Below are 20478 nucleotides of genomic sequence, written 5' to 3'. Positions count from 1 at the left end.
TGAAAAAATGGTTTATCTCTAAAAAAGCAGTCAATTATCTCTTATTCTGTTAACTAAAAGTTTCTATAATAATATAATTACTAGATTAAAATATTTCTTTTTAAATTATATTTATAATTATAAGATGTATATTGAGACATTTTATGATTCTTTTTAAAGATTTGGTTAATAATTGTTCATTTTAGATTGTCGTTTAATATTATTTTTCTGTTGAATCGTACAAGGTGATTTCATAAGAAAGAAAGTATCCAGAGGGAGGAGAAATGCAATTCAGTGTGATTAATGTTATTAGATTTCGGCCAGATTCGTCGGAAACGACGTTAATACATCCACGAGAGAAAACGGATGTGATACGAAATCGTACTATTACAGGATATTGCTCTAATTTAATTGATTGTGGATAATGGAAAATGTGTAATTCTAATTTTCAAACCAAATATAGTTACAAAAAAAGAAACAATGAAAAAAGACAAGTTTGTAATTTCTGTTTTTTCACGAATTACTCTACGCATGATATATATGTTAGAATCTTACTATATCCTTAATTTTGAATCAGTACATAATTGAATACGCAATTGAAGTACATAAAATAATACACGCAATTTTAGGTGCATCAAACAGCGCCACTACTGGAGAGTTTTAAGAGGCTGCATTTCTTTCACCAACTATGCTTCTAGCTCTAACTGAGACAAGTAGTATAACAGACGATTAAGTTGACCAACTGTAATTCCAATTCATACTCATAATAAAATTTCTAATAAATTTTCACTTTTAATTAAATTTAATAGATTTATGTATAAATCATAGATACTGAAATTATTACATGTGATTTACATATAATATCTTAATTGTGCACTTAACTATAATCTCAATCAAATTTAATATGTAAAAAGAGCACATAAAGCAGTGGTTTAATTCGTTGATACAATGACGATCGCAACGGAACAAAATTTAATGGTTTACGTAATCACATAAAAGTACATTTAACAATCACCGACAATGCAGCTTCGTTGAGCCTTGTTGACTGTGATTACATGAATCCAGATTTTATCTCATAGCGTTTAAGTGAGTCAAATGGGGAAAAAATCGAATTTAACGAAGTATTTGTAGAGTGATTGAAATAATTGTATACGACACAATGACCAGATTTTATTAATCCGTGAATGACCAATTATAGGAGAGTCAGTTTTAATGTGATTTTGTCGATTTATAAAATAGATAATTCATAAGAGAGATACGATATCATGAAAATTATGAAATATTTAACAATAAATATCGTATTTTATATGTCAAATATTTTTGATTTATATAATTTTTGTAAAGAATTAGAATTGAAAAATCCATAACAAAAATGACCCTTTGAATCATAGTCTATAGGAGACATAGTAAGTTAGGTTAAGTTATTTAATATTGGAATATTTAGCTTTACTTTGTATTTTGTATATTATGTGATAAAAAGCATTACGAGCCTACAGTCGATAACATCTATCGTGCAGTCGGTTAGTTATCATTTTCTCCAAAATGGTTCCTAATGACTACGGAACTACTGTGAACATTCCTGCAGATTTTGTTCCGCTGAGAGTGTATTAGGGATGTATATATACATATACTTGCATGAATAGTGATCCATACCGGATTACTGATTGGAAATAATCTATCGACCTATAAGATTTCTGTAACCAATATCTTTCTAGATTACTCTCTACCATGATTCCATTGGAATTTGAAAAAATTATCGCATTCGAAAAAGGAATCTCCTTACTAAGAAGTTTCTAGAAGGAGTAAGAAACATTAAAAGGAGTACTAACAATGGGAATAATAAGGACACCAACAATAGTAACAACAAACAACACCATAGAAAAGATACGATATCAAAACACAAAGAAAAATGGTGCATTTTTCCATATGAAGATACGACAAAAGAATTTCAAGATATTTTCAAAGATAAAGCTTCTTTATACTCTTTTATAAGATATCCTAGAAGACCACAGGACATCATATGTCAAAAGCATAAGACCGGAAAAAGCTTTAGGTGGATAAAGTTGACTTACAAAGTCGCCAACGTGAAAATGTGACACAATATATATACGGACTAAAGAAAGAAACTTAAAGAGAAATACAGAATTACAAAAAAATCTTCAATGCAACTTCCAAATAAAATCATGCTCAAGCACCAAACAAAAAAGAACGAAACTAAAGACAACACACAAAATCACCAATACTTCCAACCATTACTATATCATCATTTATAACAAAGTCGTCACTTAATTAAACTCTTTAGAATTCCACAAATGTTTCTCAATTTTCAAGCAATGTACAAGCAGTATAGTATTCACTATCAATTCTTTCGTATTCGGTATTTATCTAGATAATTGGAGGAACTGACCTAGGTCAATATACAATATCTAGCATAACTCCCGTACCATAATTGACAGCAATAGTCAATAACAAAGGTAGAGGACAAAAGGTTAGGAGGATTAGCGCACTCACCCACTTGTATCTGTTCACTGTCCTCCGACCCAGCGAGTAGCTCGACGCTCTTGCTCATCTTATCCACCGAATACGCGGTTTGTATATCGAAGCTCCAGCTCGCGAGCCTTTAATCTCTTCTTGAAGTGCGCCAGTCTGCCGCATGCCGACAGCATGATTTCGTCGGGGGATCAACGAACCTAAGGAGCATCGGCAACCAGCCGCATATCCCGAGTTTCCACGGGAACCACCCGCGAATCCCTCACTTTCAGATGATCCTGGATCCCGTCAATGCTTCCACGGCTGCTCCATGCTTTTCGCGATTCAAGTTGACGCGATCAACTGCCGTGATAGATGAAACAATCGTGAGAATGCGATACCATGAATTTTCATTTATACTAACATTCGAAACTTTGGGTACACATATCCTATTTCTACCATAAACATGTCTGACAAAATTGAAAACGAAATACGTAGCAAACACGAGATTTGTGCAAAATTGTGCAAATCAACGCAAGATGGCGGTACAGTATTGTTCGCATTTGTATCTGTTTCGTAAACTTTGCTATAACATATTTGTATATTTTTATATTAGGTAATTATCAATTTTAATAAATGTAATTGCTCGATTGTTATTAACTACTAAGAACATTAACTATTATATTAACTAAATATATAATGTTATATATACGTTTATAAATGAAAAGCACATAGACTAGACAAGACTTAGAAGAAAAAGGACGTGAAACAGTAAAATTGTATCCTCCAAATTGTATCTTCCAAAAACCCTAAACTCCAAATTATAGTGATGAGGATCATTTTTCAAACAGTAATTAGTCAAATTATCTAAATTCAAACAAGTTAAAACCATTTTCCAGTATAAACTTATTGCTTACTGGATACAAGTTTTTACACTAATTATTATTAAATAGGTCACTTGACTTCGATTTTCTTATATTCACGTATTTAGCTTCAAACCATATTTATAGTTGTATACCTATTATCTTACTTACAATTAATAAAAAATATGGTTCTATATTTCAAAGAAAATTGTATTTCTTTCAACTACCAAAAAACAACAAGGTGCTGAATTAACAATCTAATGTTATTTAACTTTAAATTTGTTGACATTGATCCTCTAGGCCTAGTTGACGTTAGATATACACCATTCTAAATAAACAATTCTATGATTTAAATTCAAACAATTTCAAGTAAAATTACATTGGACAAAAAATTAAAATTAAGTAACCTGACTAATCGGAAGACTTGAATAGTATCTGATAGTAGTCAAACGCAGTACATGGTTAACCTCCAAATGACTCTCAGCCATCAATATCTCTGACCTCTAACGTAAACACACGTACATTAAACGCACAGCTTCTTTTGCTGCACCGAAATTTGTTGAATGTGCACGGTCCAATACAATTTAACATCTGTTGCCGTGTGACTTAAAGTACAGGCCAAGTGTATTGACTGGTTAAGAGCATTGCTCCTACGTTGCTTTACCACACTGATGAATACTATGTAATGTAATATAAATGTTATATATAATATTTATTTGGTTAAATAGATAAACGTTAGATATGTATAGAAAATGATCTCGATGTATTAATTGACGCCGCTACGAACGAGAACGTATCACTACAGTGAATACTGCCTAGTTGTGTCTCTGTGGCAGCGTATGTGTCAGAATTGGTTGTCGGCTCAGCTGATTATCTTCTGTTTATAAACAAGGGGTCAAACGAACTTAAAGATACCATGTATACCGTGCATATGCAAGTCTGTAAAAAATGTTTGTTATCCTCGTTTATAAACAGATGATAAGCGGCTGGTGATTGGCAAACAATACTGACTCATAGACTACCACAGACGCACAACTGTAGGCAGAATTTACTATAGTGTTACCGACAGTTCTTCGTGAATATCTCGGAAGCTAAGCAAGTTCTGCCCTTATATGCATAGGAAAAAGTTGTTCCAAATATTAGATTTTACAATATATCCAAAAATCATAGAAATCGAAGTCTAATCAGTCCTTCTACAGTTTTACCGAATATAATTTCTGTTATGGCAATAACTTTATGATATATGTACCCTCTATCACCTATATTCTCTAGTATACTTTCTTTCTTCGTACAAAAGTGTCTCCATTCTTCCTCCTACGGTAAGAGTGCAATGACGCTGGACAAGAAATAATCTTGATCAATCAGTACATTCATTCTTATTTCATAATGTTGCACCGTATAGTAAAATTCAACGAATGTGATGTGTACATCATAGAAGACTGTACATTTACGCGCATCGGATACTATATAATAACGTGTTATTTGTTGCGCGCTCTTATGTGACGCGACGTTGTGCAGCGCATTTGTAAATCTGACTTATGTAATTCTTATCAGGATACTCTAAAAATATCACACATTTTAGAATTATAATCTGTTAGGTAGAGCGAAACAAAGACTGTTAATTGGAAATATCGCAGTAAAGAGAATGCGGATTTTTATGCATTTATGGAAAATTGCAAATATGCACGTAAAATACTCAATAATAAAAAGATATATAATATACTTAAAGTAGAACACTTGTTATAATATTTAGTAGGTATAGCAAAACTTTGCAAGTAAGTTTTACTCTTTCAATTATTTATATTCGTATAACTAAATAATTATATATTAGTAAAATTAATAAAGTCATTGATTATTTGAATTCTCATAAATATCCACAATCTAATAATAAATGTTAAATAATGGTATATTAATTAATGGTATATTGACATATTTTCATATTGGTAAATTGTTTAAAAATAGTGAAAAATAAAATGATTGAAACTACATAATATTTTTTACAGTACATCTTAATATATTAAATCATTATACTTTAAGGTCTATTTTACAGATATGTACGCAGGATAAGATAGCAATGGTGTAAGATTAATATACCTTTCAACCAGAACATGTACCCAAAACTTTCGTGCGATAGTTTATAGATAATATGTAGATGTACTTGTATAAATATTGATTTGATAAATGGCTTTGCGAGAGTTTATAAATGGTAATAATTTCAGAAGAAACAATTTCAAGTGGTCATGGTGATTATTGTTAATCGAAGAATCAGTTAGGTTTTACCAAAGTAACGGTCGATAAGCTATAGTGATCTGTGCTTAGAAAAGTACACTGGTGAAGTTTGACACTTTGTAAGGTAATGTGAGTATTAAATATATTTACTTTTTTGTAGAAATAAAAATAACTAACATATATATATAGTTTTCTTAGAAATAGAAATAACTAACGTATATATATATAGCTTCCTTAGAAATAGGAATAACCCATAACATTCTTAGTATATGTCACTTAACAATGGATGGTAGAGAGACAGTAAAGTTCCATAATGGACGTGAGAATAGTAAAAGGAGAAAATGATAACATGTACAGGCAGGCCTGCCTTTGATTATACGTGTACTGTGTACAGGGTAAGAACTGGGGAAGATATAGTAAAGCGACGTGTGTTGACTTGTTTGTAATGTCTCGTTTGTAATGCTAATATATGGACTGTGATAGTGTTACAGCTTAATAGTATCCTACATTATTGAATAACATGTACCGCAAGTATACCATTATGCACTTTGTAATTACCTATCAAAATAAATCAATAAGTTAAACCAATAAATCGTTCTTTTCGTTAAATTCTAAAAACCAAATAATTTAAAAATCCCAAATATTCCACTGTTGATTTGTTTGTTCAAAAAGTCACACCTGTTTTGTTCTGTTACAAATTTTACAAAATAAATTTTCCTCAAAACTATTTCCTCTGTAAAAAATTATATTCTCTACAATTTTAATTTAAAATAATTTTCGCATAACAATTCAAACAGTATGATTTTACATTTTTATAAATGTTTCAAATTTTAACACAGATTTACTTTTACAGTAAAATTTAATTATTCCGTACAATGCAAATATCGTAATACGAGATTTATTATATTATTCATTAAAAAAAAAAAAAAAAAAGAAAATATTCAACACATCTATGGCAAACGTAGTCGTTGTTGCACACAAAACACTTCTTGCAATTTTTGCACCGATTAAATATCCATAAATTTCTGTTTAATTTACGTGCCGATGGCCAGCTCCACAGGAAACAGAAGCTGTCCAGAATGATTCACGATCGCGTGAATATTGCGCAAATTACTTCCGCCCTTAAGACTCGAACTTTCAACGATTTTCTGACAAACTAATAAACACCATATTATACATGAATTTGTAAATGAAATCTCTTTCTCCCCTTAGCACTGAATTGTTCGATAATATCAAAAAATATAATAAAAATCTCTTTTTGTTTAACTTTGGATTATTACTAAGGCTAAATGTACAATATTTTGCTTCTGAGATAATACTAGTGCTAATATTCTAGTTTACTCATTATTTAAGTATTTTGCTTGAACATTATCCACGCGTGTCTGTGAAACCCTATATGTACTAGTAAAAAGATAGGTTAGGTTTAACACGTTTACTGGTGAGACTTTTATATCACATAGTCAGCGATTACTTATAGTACAGTTAAGCATCATACTCACACTACAAATAAAAACATCAGTACCATCTTTGTAGAAGACATAACTATTGGTAGCACGTTTCCTACGTGGGAGAAATTGAAACGAAAAAATGCCATAATATTAAGTCGTAGGCAGACTTGAATTAATTCCATAAATGCTATAATGATCTTCACTTCAGAATCTAGAATATACTATATGCGCAATAAATAATTTTTATTCATAACGTGTATAATAATTTGCGATTACGATTAACCTTAACAGTCCATTTATTAATAAGGTTATGTTCAAAAGAAATCCTAAAGTAATATTTCTCAATGCTTCCAACATTTTAAATATGTAGATTAAAGCATCTCGGGAATAAGGCTATAAGGACTTTTAGGTTCAAGATTATTAACTTTTAATGACGAATAATATTTTGATAGGGTGACTGTGATATTCAAGACAGAACTGTTAAGTGTAAGTACTTCTAATAATAGTACCTATAATAGAGAAGGGAAAGCTTGATAACCACAACAGATTATATACAGTAATTATTTCGTCACTGCTATAAAAGGACAATACACATATTCACGTTTAAATTCCCCTCTCGTGCGTTGCAAGTACATGGAACAAAAGAAAAAGTGGTAAAAATAAATACTTCATCTATTTATCCTCTGCACACTCGAAGATGTGAATTAACATTATATAAATGCACGATTACACTCATACTATAAATAGCATACAATATAATATGATTTCGCTTTAGCATTATTTTTGTAAACAATTTAGTAATAGTTGTGAAATATTTGTATATATATGAATTTAAAGTATAGAAAACAAGCTTCCTAATAAAATAATTTTCATTTTGTTATTTTTGGTATATTAGATTTTTTATGTATAAAATAATTGCAATTAATACATTTCTTTTAAGGTATAGGAAATTGACGCTTAAAAAGATTATCTCAGAACATTCTTATGTTAATCAAGGATTAAATAAGCATTGTACGAAGATATTTATTATTATTTTAAGAAAACAGTTTACAGGGAATTTTTGAAAAAGTATGTATGATCAAATGGGACATCAAGATTTTGATTTATGAATCACGATGCGATTTCTCAAATTCACTTGATAAAAGCTTGTGCTATAAGTGGAAGATAAACACGTTGCATCGTCATTCCACTCGCCAAGTTAAACAGAACAAAAATATTCGTAGAGAAATTTGGAGAGAGAAGAATAAAGTATGTAATAGAATAGAATAAGGTAATAAAACAATTATGATAGCTGTTAAAAGCACAGATTTACTTGTACATTATAATCTTATATTATGATTTTATAATTTTCAAAATTTGTAACGAACAATTTTTCTTAACAACAATAATCGTTTCAAATTCTAAATTTAGAATAGCAAAGTATCTTCTTAAAAAATTTCATAATAAAAGCAATTATTCCAAGTTTCATATCTTAGATAGTGAAGTTCCTTTCTCAAAAAATAATTATTCCAATTTCCAATTTTCGTGTGGCAAAGATACTCTTCTAAAAAACATACATATAAAGAAAATATTTCAATATCCAAGAAAAGTATTCACATACTACATAACAAAAAAAAAATCGTGAAAAGTTTCATAAAATGTACTGCAATGTATACAAATGATTTTCATAAGAAATTAATAAATTCAGTTAACAAGTCCGTGACTTTATCTTCACCAGAGCGATAATAAACTTTAAAACGCCATAAACTTTATACGTAAACGAGAATGGTTGAATTGTAGAAACTGTGAAATAAATTCTAGATTTCAGCGTAGAGTACGAAGGAAAACGGAAGTTGCCGAGGAAGTACGAACTGATAAACAAATAACGGCTACGCGGCGCTACGGAAATCTGAGAACATACATATGTGCCAGTCTCGCTTGAATTCCTGAATACACGTTTGCGTCTGTCCTTTATTTACTATTACTTTTAATTGGTTCACCAAGTTAATAGAAGTCGTTTTAGTTGACTTCCTTTTGATCAATTAAAGACTTTGTGGGAGGGCGCTTTAAATGGCCTTCGAATCATAACTGGTGTGTCACTATTGATACTGATACTGCTATGCTGCTTTCATTTATTTTAGAATCCTCACCTGATTAAATATCTATAAAAAAGATAGAATCAAATGATAAATATTAAAATTGAATTTGGAGGTACCTGATCATTCAATTTCGAATTTTTTTGAATTTTTATCTGAATTTATGAATTTTTATTGATATTTAAAATTTGAATACTTAAATTGGAATTTTTTAATTTGAATTAATATTTGAGTGTTTAAATTTGAATTGGTTGAATTAGAGTCGTTAAATCTGAATTTGTATTTGATTTTAAAATTTGAATTTATGCTTTATATCTGAATATAAAATTTAAATTTGCCTTTAAAAGACTATTGTAAAACTAACAAAGAAAATTGACTACTTCACCACCGATTCTGAATATACCTAACATTTTTTGAATACGTAATGTAGATGACATACTTTTACCCTGCCTTCATACTGCATATAACCTCACTTTCCTTATTCTCTGACTTAAAACTCACTTGGTAAATACCCTCTAATCTAAACTATTCAAGAAACACCCAGAGATTGCAACAAAATGATCAAAGAATCTTCCTTGTCACAGTTTCTCGTCACATAAGTAAGATAAACGACCAACCAAGAACATCATGCTTCCTTAACAAAATAATCCCTTCAATCTGCATGACCTGGTACACAATTGATTTTTCCCAGCGCAAATACTTCTAACGTACAAAGATATTGCTCAGAGAGCAGAAAACAACGGTTTAATTAATTCCAACGTCTGATCGAGCTTGAGGAAGTAAAAGGGACCACTTGAACAACCGTGATCCTGTGTTCTGTCGGGATGGAAGAGGACGACGTTGCAGAATTTCACGAAACAGCGCAAAGAAATATGTAAGTACAAATACCACTTGGTAAATAACTGAGAGGCTCGGGTAAGACGCTTATAAAATGCTCGTCATCGACGATCTACTCGAATTCATTTTCAACTCGGTTAATTTTTCTACGTTGCCAGCCCGAGAACGGCTAAAGGATATGTACTTCAATTAACTCTATTAGCGATTGTTAAAGCCTTTACGGAAATCTTTTCTGCAAATATTCGACTAACCGATTCTTCTAGATTTTCTTCTTTATTTTAGTTGTCTTCCTCTTTCGTGAATTATCCATTATTGTGACGAAATTTTATATTGATTTATGCAGTGAAAAATGGCTTTTGATTTCTTGATTCTTCCATGATTGATTTTTATTCTTGGTAGAAATAGTGACTAAGATTTTTGATCTTTGCTTTTTAATTTTTATACTTTTCTCTTTTGTTGTTGATGTTGTTGTTGTTGTGTAAAGTGATTTTTAATTCCTAAAGGCGATGCTCTTTATAATATGTGAATTTTTATCCTTTTCAATCTTTTCTTTTAAACAGTTTTCCAAAAATTTTCCATTACTTTGTTAAACTATTCAGGACTTTTTAATTCGCCTTCCTTTTAATTTATTGTAATTATGTTACCTCTATGCAATTTAATTCTAATTGAACTAATTTCACAAAATACAATATCTAGCTCTTACGAATAAAATTATTTCATCGCAATATCTTAACAGAAATTATTAAATCTATATAAAGTTCCAAGATAAAAAATCGATGTTCATCCAAAAATAATGTATCATTTCTATTTATACGTATGAGGAACAATCTAAAGAACCGGAAGGTTGAACATAACAAAATTCATCAGTAAATGTATGGTTGACAAAAATATCATTCGACCCTGAGGCAACACCACGTCCAAGGCTGATGGTGAAATTTAATCAACATATTCTGGAGAAAAATTTCCCCACTGATGCGATGCAAAGATAAGATGAATCGCGTGGTTATTGAATTACGAACTACTAAGTTTAACGGAAATTGATCGCTTTCGATTAAAATAACGCCAAAGAAACAAAACTTTTCAAACCGACTTAATTATTACTATTAACCTTTTCGCTTTTAATATTTAACTTTAATATATGGGTTTACTTGTACAATCGACATATCTAACATAATTAGTGAAATTTTAAACTTATCACTGTAAAATTGCAAGATAGAAATCTATAACCTACAATTTGTAATTTGCAAAATTCTAAAATAGGAACTTGTAATCTATAACCTGTAATTTGTAAAACTGCAAAACTACAAGATTGTAACAATGTGAATTCATAAAACACAAATCCATAAGCTACAATAACCTATAAATAACTTACCGATTCATTAATATTATTACTTGATAAATTATTGTACAAAAGGACTCTGATACAGCTACAAAATTTTTCTAAATAAAATATTTATCTATAGAAATATATTTAAGAACCCTATTTAAAACTTTCAATATATTAATTCATATAGAAACGATCAGATATCTGGAGTGAATACGGAGAAAGAATACTGAGAAAGAAGTATATTGTAGAACATTGTAGGTTATGAAGGGATATAAAATGTTCCCCTTATATTAGCGAGTATATTAAAACCTGCAGATCGATATATGGTCGTGCCGGTTGGAAGAATGCTGCATTGTTGCTTATGCTTATCTCACGATTAGACTACTCGCAAACAACACCTTATCCACTCCTTCTGTCAGTAAATGAATCAAGACAGCCATTAATGTGTATAGTATTTAGAAAATGCAAAGAAAATAATCTTCATTCATTATAGCAGAGTATACTTGTTTTATAAATATGTGCCTTTATATCGTTTAGAAGGGTTAAAATGGTTTTGAGTTAGGCTCACGTGGAGTAGGAAATATGTTGAAACGTTGCGCTACACGTGGATCATCTGTGACCCATAATATTTATTGGTAGCAAACTTATTATAGAGAATCCAGTGTATTTTTATTCAATGTAAACCGGAAGCCACCGCAAAGCCGAAAGGCAAGCGGAAATAAAGATATATAAGATATTATAAAAAAACCTAAAGAAATATATAATATACCGAATATGAATAAGAAAAAAACTACTACTAATCTACTACTTTGGATGCTTGGTTTAGAATATCCTAATTTTATGACAACCTTTATTCAAATAAAAATGTCATAATAATTCATTGTTAATGAATAAAGAATTATAGAAATAATAAAAATAAAAAGATGGTATTTTTTACTATGAATTCCATAAAATCGAAATTCGAAAATTTGAAAGTAACACAAGATAGCAGAATATTAAAATTTTTGCAATAAATATATTATTTAAAAAAAAATCATTTTTAAAGTATCTTGTCATGCAACATTGAATTCAAACACTTTTCTTCACTTGTATCAGATCACATTTGTATCAAAAAAACGCACAACGTTCTTAACGTTCTTTCCAAACTTAAAATTCTATTTGTTGCTTCAAATGGATCAGACACGCGATAACATAGTTCGCATTCCTTTGCGCGACAGTGGTTTCTCTAGATTTAAAGAAAAAGACAAGATATTTAGAAGTTTCGTGCGGCAACTTATCTCGCCATTTACCGTATTAAATTCCCTGTCCGACGCAATGTTTCGGAATCTTTCCAACGCTATGCTTTAATATTCTCGACAGTCTGTTCAACTTGCTGGGCTTTGCAGAATCTATTAAGGAGAGCAAATTAAAATTTTAATCAAAGCGCTTCTCACCATCAAAAGACTATATGGTTAAAAAAGGAAAACGTTTCGTCGATTCGAAGAAACATTTCGATGCAGTTTCTCGACGTTTCCAATTGGCCAAATTACGGTATCATTTTTTATCATATATTTATAACCAATTAATAAGGAACAAATTAGAAATTTATTTTCAACAAAAAATTTTACTTTCGACATTCAAAAAAGTAAAAAAGCTTGTAATAATATTTACATCATGTATCTATAACTAACTAATAAGAAACGAACTAATAAATTAGAAATGTATTTTCAAAAGAAATTTCCTCTTTCGACATTTAACAATTTTTTTTAATTCATGAATATATTTGTTTGGATATTAAAATCAATGCAATAAAATTTATTCACTTATAAATTATCTAAATGATTCAAATTTTATTTTGAAGTTATATCGAACAAAATAGAAGATGAAAAGTGAATTAAGGAAAACTGAAATCTTTGTTCGTAACTCGATGATTTGTTAATAATACGACAAAGAACGAATTGCTTGCACAGATTAAATAATCTTATGCTGCATGGTTTTTAATACGCTACCTATCGTGTGGTTATACATATTCCGTAATGCATCCGGTTCCGCAATCTTTTCCCTTATTGACTTAGCTTCCATAAAGATACATTCCATTCTTCGTTTTGTCAAATAAACACAGCACTAATAAGATTCTCTGGACAATACTAGGTACCTTAAGTCTTAACCGAATTTCCCCTCGAGTTTCCCGATCGATCGTCAAACTTTTCTGCTAAAATTCACACGAAATCTCGTTACGTTCTCGTCCAATTTTCCATATCGCGATTCTACAACTCTTTTTCTTACTTTCTACTTTGTGTGGCGTTATTACACTGCGGATGTTTATGCACCTATAGAAAACTTAAATATACAGTCATATACAAAATGTAGACAATATTTAAAAACGTACAAAATGTAATATTTGAAGAATGAAATTCTTATTTAGGTTCCATTTTTTTTCCTAATTAACCTTTTCGAGGTTAATGGTACACTATGTCCCAAGATAGCTTCTAGAACGACTGCTGAAAATTTGAATTTTTCAGCATTCCATTATAAGTGAACTTCATATCTTATTTAAAGGATTATATTTTATTTATGTTCGTGCATTATAGTTCGTACATTATCAGATTCATTGTTAAAAAAAAATTCGTCTCAAAAGGGTGAAGTCCCATTTTGTCAGTCGTGTTCATAAAAACATAAATTTCCATAAACATCCGCAGTCATCATATCCATTAATCCATTTTGATAAGAATATTTTTCCTGTACACATCTACATGCTCTTGCACTTTGTCTCTAATCTTACTTCGCATTTCTTAACCTCTTTCTCATCATTCACCTTTTTTCAAACCTAACCAACAGAGCATTCTTAAAGGTGAAAAATTACTTCGTTTCGCGTATGCAAGTGTGTCTTACTGTCTATGTAGGCATGTGTATGTGTGTGCATTTCTGTCACAAGAACATCACCACCTATCGTTGCGTAGGCGTAGCATGCAATTTAAATGTTGAACACATTACCTTATGATCGCCTTGAGGGGCACCACGATGCGATAGATGTTGCACTTATCGAATGATACAACACGAAAAATGAACTGTACGACCGCGTGAAATTTTGCTGAACCGACGAGAAGACGCAAGAAACATACCACCCTTCGCAAACCCGACGCTTTCGTGTCCGAGAGGCCACTGACAAAACTCGCGATTCCCCATTTTGCTCGAATACTCCTACCCCTACTCTTTGCAGTGTCATTGGAAGGGAGAACGGTGTAATAAGGATAGAAGATAAGGAGAAGTAGTAGGAGTAATAGAGAGGGAAAGAGGCTTTATCGACCCAACCGAACAACCACCAGTGCAAAAGGTGGAGATACACTGGTAGCGATGGGTCTGACAAAAATATTTATCGTCCTGTAACATAGAGTTGTTTTCAAATAGTTATTTACTTAGAGTAAGTATGATACAGATATCGGTTCTATTTTCACTTCCTTACGAGTTCAACTTTTATTTGTGTATTATTATTGAACATTATAAATGTTCTTTTTCAAGACTTACGGAAAATAGGTTTAAGTTATGCGAAAGTATGGAAATAATGAATGTTTTACTTTATTTTATCACGTATTAAAGCTATTATTATTAGAAAAAGTTATGTTGTATGTATATGATACTGGAACAAATGTAACATTAGTTTTATAATATATTAAAACTACTTAAATTAAAAGTTATGTTATTTGTATATAATATTGGAACAAATGTAACATTAAAGTTCTATCATTTCTCATTTTTAATTTCGAGACACAATATTGTGATTCATTTTGTCATCTTATTAAACTTGTGAAATATTTCTCTAAATTTAAATTAAACAATTTACCATTCCACTTCATCCATTCATCATTTTCAATATCAAATCGCAATATTTATAATTCATTATTTTATCATAATGAATATAAAAAATATCTTTTCATGTTATAAACGTAATTTATAAATGCTCCATAATAGAAATTGATGGATATGACCAAACCGTTTAAAAATACATATCATGCATCAGCAAGTAGTTAAATACTCACAAAGTGTCCACACTTTTTTTGTAGCCTGTTGACACCGTACGGAGGTGAGGATCAATGCCATCACTATGCACATGCACGCTTCCGTGGACGACGTTGACGTACGACAAAACGGCGCCAACGTGGTCTCTGCCAGGCCAATAACGTCTTTCGAAATTTTGACGCTTCCGAGAGGGGTCGCGTGGAATGAACAATTGAAGAACAGGCAGGGAAACGAACAATCATAGATAAGCATTGTGTATGCAACGACTATTCGAGTGTTGTCCACTTTATACGTACATTAGGTCAGCTTCCCACCAATCATTTAAATACCTGAAATTTAAAAATACATAGAATTTTGTTCTTTCTTGATTATTAGATTATTTTTAATCATTTTGAATAAATGTAATTGATAGAAATTTTCAAAAATTGTTCATAAATAATTTCTGCCATATGTGATTTATAATATTTTTGTGCTATATAGTTTATTAACATATTTCAGGAAGTGCAGGCAATATTTTTAATATAAATATGCAATACCTCATAATTTTAGTTTTGTATATTCTATAGACTTCTGAACTTTATAATGCCTGAAAAAAAGGATTAGGTTAATTAAATGCATTTATCACGAAATAATTAAACTTAGAACACTTTATCGACTTACCTCAATCCAACGAAATATGTTTTTATGAAGTGCATATGATTCTTTGGTGAACTTGAAAGAGGTAGATTGTTGAAGAACTCTCGACTTTGCTAAAGGAAGTAGATTCTATTTCAGTAATGAAAATCTTATAATGCGTGATGCGAAACTGAATTCTGCATCAAACTTTTATTAATTAAGGAAGGTACATTAAGATGATTAGAAGAATGTACCACACCTGTTCAACGTTTGCACGCAACTCCTGTTCCTTTTTAATATTCCAATTTCTCTAATCTCTAAAAAAAGTACATCAACAAAGAATGAAATTGAAAAAAGTTAACATTTTTTTCTGTATGAAATGTAGAAAATTTATTATAATTTTTATAAATTTCTATTTAGAATAATAAAAGTATCATGTTCATTTATCTTTTATTTTTATATATCCTTCCTTTTTACTTATACATTATTTAAGAAAATTATTTCGGAAAATTATTTTATTGCAAAATTAAATATTTATTAAAGAAATTCTGTTTGATTTTGCATACCATTACAGAGTAGCTCTCCCTTGATATTTATTGCCCGTTCAAAACAGTCTTACTCTCCTTACTCTGCCATGATCATCCTTTTCAAGTATTTACCATAAAGTACACGGCAAATTGGAACAATATTCCAACTTTTAACATTTTACGTAACGTTTTATCTAAAACATTAATTTCAAAAAGAATTATTATTTATTATAAATTACCAAAAATGCTATTTTAAATTATTATTTTATTGGCCACTAGAAATGTTAATTCGGGAAGTTTCTGGTTAAAAATCACAAATTACAAGTTATTCTGTCTATTAACAGAATATAAATAATAAACACTATATATGTACGTGCGTGTGATTATCTCATTTGCTTCATTTGTCTTCTCTCTAAAAGGATATGAGTTATGTATCTACTGTGGCACACCTAGGTTAAAAGGCCATAATTCTGTAAATATATTATGCTGTGAATAAGATAGATATTTCCTTTATTTAAGCTTGATACTCATCGAAAGTAATATATCACAGTCATTTACGAAATTCAAATATTATTCTTAATAATAAATCAGTTTGTCCTTCATATATTCGAATCCTGCTTTTAACATTCAAAAAACATTTAAAAAACAGATCTAAAACTTTTAATAATCAGTTGTAGTATTTTTTTCAAACAAAAGTCAATACAAAACGTATAGACTGCGATTTGTAAATTTAAAATTCGAAAAATCTATAGAATATAATATGTAAAGATATATAAGATATTTAAAGCACTTATTATGATACTTAGTAGATGAAACAAATTTCTATTTAGATACGACTTCTGTTTATAAAAATATCAAATTGCATAAACATCCGCAGTCTAATGATATGAATCTGATTTACCGACAATGATAAAACCGTTGTAAGTCAGCGCACTCTGCGACATTCATGATGTAACGTTACATACTAGAAATTTATCTCTTTTATCTTAGGAAAATTTGATCGAATTTATCGTTAACTTGATCATAATTTTACGTTATAAATGCTTTCCCATCCTTAGGTTTAAAAAATAAAATTGTTCTTGAGCAGCAGGTGATATTCGCAATAACGTTTCGGACAACTGTGGTTGGCAACTATGTTTGGCAATCTGCCATATGAACAAGTAGTGTGAATGTAAGCCAATTATGACATAATATCGTCTGATTATCGCAACACACATTGCCAATATATCTTTATGCACTGTACAATGTTGTTATATAGCATAACTTCATTATGGTTCGCTACCATTATCGCTCAATACCATGAATAACCTATATTCCATGTACCGAGATCCCTGAGAATTTGAATGGTTCGATTACGAAATTTTTCCTAAAGAGGGCGTGACAAAAAAGGGTGTAATATTTTTCACGCAATAATTAAACAAAAGAATACTTCTTTCTCTAATTTTACCATTATATAAACTAGTTATATAACTTTTCAGTGTGTCTATTAAAAAATTTCATAGAAACAACAGAATTACATTTGATACAAAAGTTTGATGATATTAAATGCAAAGATGCAAGGAAGTATGAAACTTTGAAGAGAAGTTTGTTGCAAGTATACCATGAAGTATAGAATATACATATGTACATACAGTTGGTCACAAAAGTAAACTCCTACAGAATATTTTATTAATATATTATGTATGATCGTATATGTTATTGAAACACAACTATCATGATTATATGCATTAGTAAAATTTGAAACGAATCTGAAAATGTATATAAAAACTACGAGACACTTAGTGCAAGTATATATTTCACATTTGTATAGAGATGAGAGAAGTATTCATCAATTGTCCATTATATTAAGTCTTAAATTCATTTAGTGATATTGTTTTCGACAGTTATTATATTTAAGATGCCTGTTCATAATGTACATATACTAATTTTTTATCAAATGTATGTTTACAGTAAATATTGTAATTTGTATATACATTTTCAAATTGATTTCCAATTTTTACAATGTAATCATGGCACTCGTGTCTCATTATAGCGCTAATGAGATTTTAAAATGTCTCCTGTAACACATCTACAATACATATAGCTAACATAGAAGTTATGTATAGTGTATAGTAAGTGTTAAAATACTTTCGTGAGCCACTGTACGTTAGGTAACATAGTAGAAAATTTCCAAAATGGAACGTGTGCTTCTAGCTTTAGTCGTTTGAGCGTTGAATTGTTTGGTAAGGTATAACTTGCATTTCCTTTGCATTTAATCCCGTCAATTACATAACAGAGCTGCGACGACCGGAAGCGCTGCTTAAGAAGCGTCAGCCAAAGAGTCAAGGGTATTTCTATGAAGCCCTTAGGATTGCAGGGTTTACACATCACATTATGATATATCGTTTCCTAATAAAGAAACGTAACATGTATCATATAACAATCGAACTTGTGCTGCAAAAGAACTTTCGTTTCTCCTTTTTTTACAGTTTCTTTCAATATATTGTACCTTAATATAAAGGCAACAACGATAAAATGATTGTGCAATACAAATATATATATATATGTATATATATCTCATCGAACTTCGATGTTTCTTAAGTATCTATATGCTTATCTTAAATATAATACTGTATTATGTACATACATACAAATATAATATATAATACATACATTATATTTATATCGCTTTACAGCTTTGTTTTTCTTGTTCGTCTCTTTTAAAGAATACAACGAAGAAAATATTCCCGCTGGAGTTTGAAACTGAAAGTTCTTACGAGATCACAGGAAATCACGATTTTACAAACGGCGATCACGATAAACAATCGACCCCATTTTTATTTGGACAAGGTACAAAAAATATTGTCAGCATACACGGTATGCAGAATGCGGTTTTACGTTAGAATATAAAACTCATTCACGATCTATTATTAAATAATTAAACAATAGCCTACTTTGCGAGATTATCGTCCGGGATAATCGAGTCTAATTTATTAATAGAACCTCAGATCGATTGCCACTACGCTTACCGTATCAGAAGTTTTGAAATACTATGTGGAAAAACTACAAAGAGTCAGCTTTTTTGCTCATTTCTTCACGGTTTATCCGCCTGTCGATGATTCTTTCATTTTCTTTTTTAAATTTAAACAGTACAATGAACTTATATACAAGTACTAAGGAGTAAAAAGAATTATGTAATCAATATCGAGCATTCTCAGGTCAGAAGATAACATTCAATAAATAAAATAATCATCAACAAAAAAAGAAGGTATATATATATATCGACAGGCGAACGAACAATTTTAAAGAGAAAGTGAAACTGAATGATCGAGACACCAGTAATAAACTTCCGCTTAATGAAGCAAAATTCGTTACTTCGAGTAAAGGCACTTTACCCACAGACTGATTTGCACTTTCCATTGCACGCACACGCAAGATCAATCTACGTTCTGCTCTATATACATATACATTGCTCAAACATCACTGTCACGCATTTATAACGTTGCCTCTATTTCTCGATATCGCGATAAAATGAATACACTCAAATGAAACTTGACCGATACGACTATTTGCCGGAACGTAATAACGAACGACTCGACTTCTAAACTATCATTATAGCGTTACAGCTTTCTAGTTTTTATCCACTTGTACGTCTCTAAAGTCTATCTAATTTCGTATTAACATGCAATTTATTCGGTTTAAGAAAATAAAAACAAAAGTTGTTAGAATTGCGAGCCATAAAATCAGCTATGAACGTGAAAAATCAGGAAATAAAGGAATTATGTATGTTCAAATAAAGAATTATACTTGTATGTTAAATACAAGAAAAATGAAAGAGGAAGTCGAGGTGTATAAATCGTCTATTATCGTTCGAGTTTCATTCAAGGGTTGTTTTATCTAGAAATAAATTGCACCTCTTCAAAATGAACGATCATCGGGGATATATTTGCACATTTGCTTCGCAAAAATATTCCCAACAGATCGTGTGTTACATTGTTACATAAATCACTTTCGCGCTTTTCTCTTTACCGAAAATATCATACGTACACATATATACATATACATTTACGCGTATTAATCATTTTAAGTAAAACGACATGAAAGTTCACGCTAGGAATTGGTAGAATACTTAAA

At 30.4% G+C, this 20478-nt stretch overlaps 1 protein-coding gene and 2 long non-coding RNA genes across 4 annotated transcripts in view; 1 reads left to right on the top strand and 2 right to left on the bottom strand.

The window, feature by feature from the left end:
• Window positions 1-14382, bottom strand: part of LOC132916654 (multiple C2 and transmembrane domain-containing protein) — a 41841-nt gene extending 27459 nt beyond the window's left edge. For both annotated transcript variants that reach the window (XM_060976830.1, XM_060976831.1), the window contains exons 1-2: window positions 14201-14382; window positions 2491-2811 (exon numbers count right to left, since the gene is read on the bottom strand). In XM_060976830.1, the coding sequence (XP_060832813.1) occupies window positions 2491-2548 (58 nt within the window). In that variant the 5' untranslated portion in view covers window positions 2549-2811; window positions 14201-14382. The remainder of the gene's footprint in view (window positions 1-2490; window positions 2812-14200) is intronic.
• Window positions 14383-14608: 226 nt separating this feature from the next.
• LOC132916647 (uncharacterized) lies at window positions 14609-16066 on the bottom strand. The gene is made up of 3 exons (XR_009660149.1): window positions 15884-16066; window positions 15760-15809; window positions 14609-15552 (listed from the first exon to the last, which is right to left on the bottom strand). It is a non-coding gene; the product is annotated as an uncharacterized LOC132916647 (long non-coding RNA).
• A 2330-nt stretch (window positions 16067-18396) lies between these two features.
• On the top strand, window positions 18397-19168 carry LOC132916646 (uncharacterized). The gene is made up of 3 exons (XR_009660148.1): window positions 18397-18692; window positions 18834-18945; window positions 19041-19168. It is a non-coding gene; the product is annotated as an uncharacterized LOC132916646 (long non-coding RNA).
• The last annotated feature ends 1310 nt before the right edge of the window (window positions 19169-20478 follow it).

The sequence above is a fragment of the Bombus pascuorum genome, chromosome 2 (assembly GCF_905332965.1).
Source record: "Bombus pascuorum chromosome 2, iyBomPasc1.1, whole genome shotgun sequence".
In the NCBI taxonomy this organism is placed as follows: Eukaryota; Metazoa; Arthropoda; class Insecta; order Hymenoptera; family Apidae; genus Bombus; species Bombus pascuorum.
This window is presented reverse-complemented; position numbering and strand designations above follow the sequence as displayed.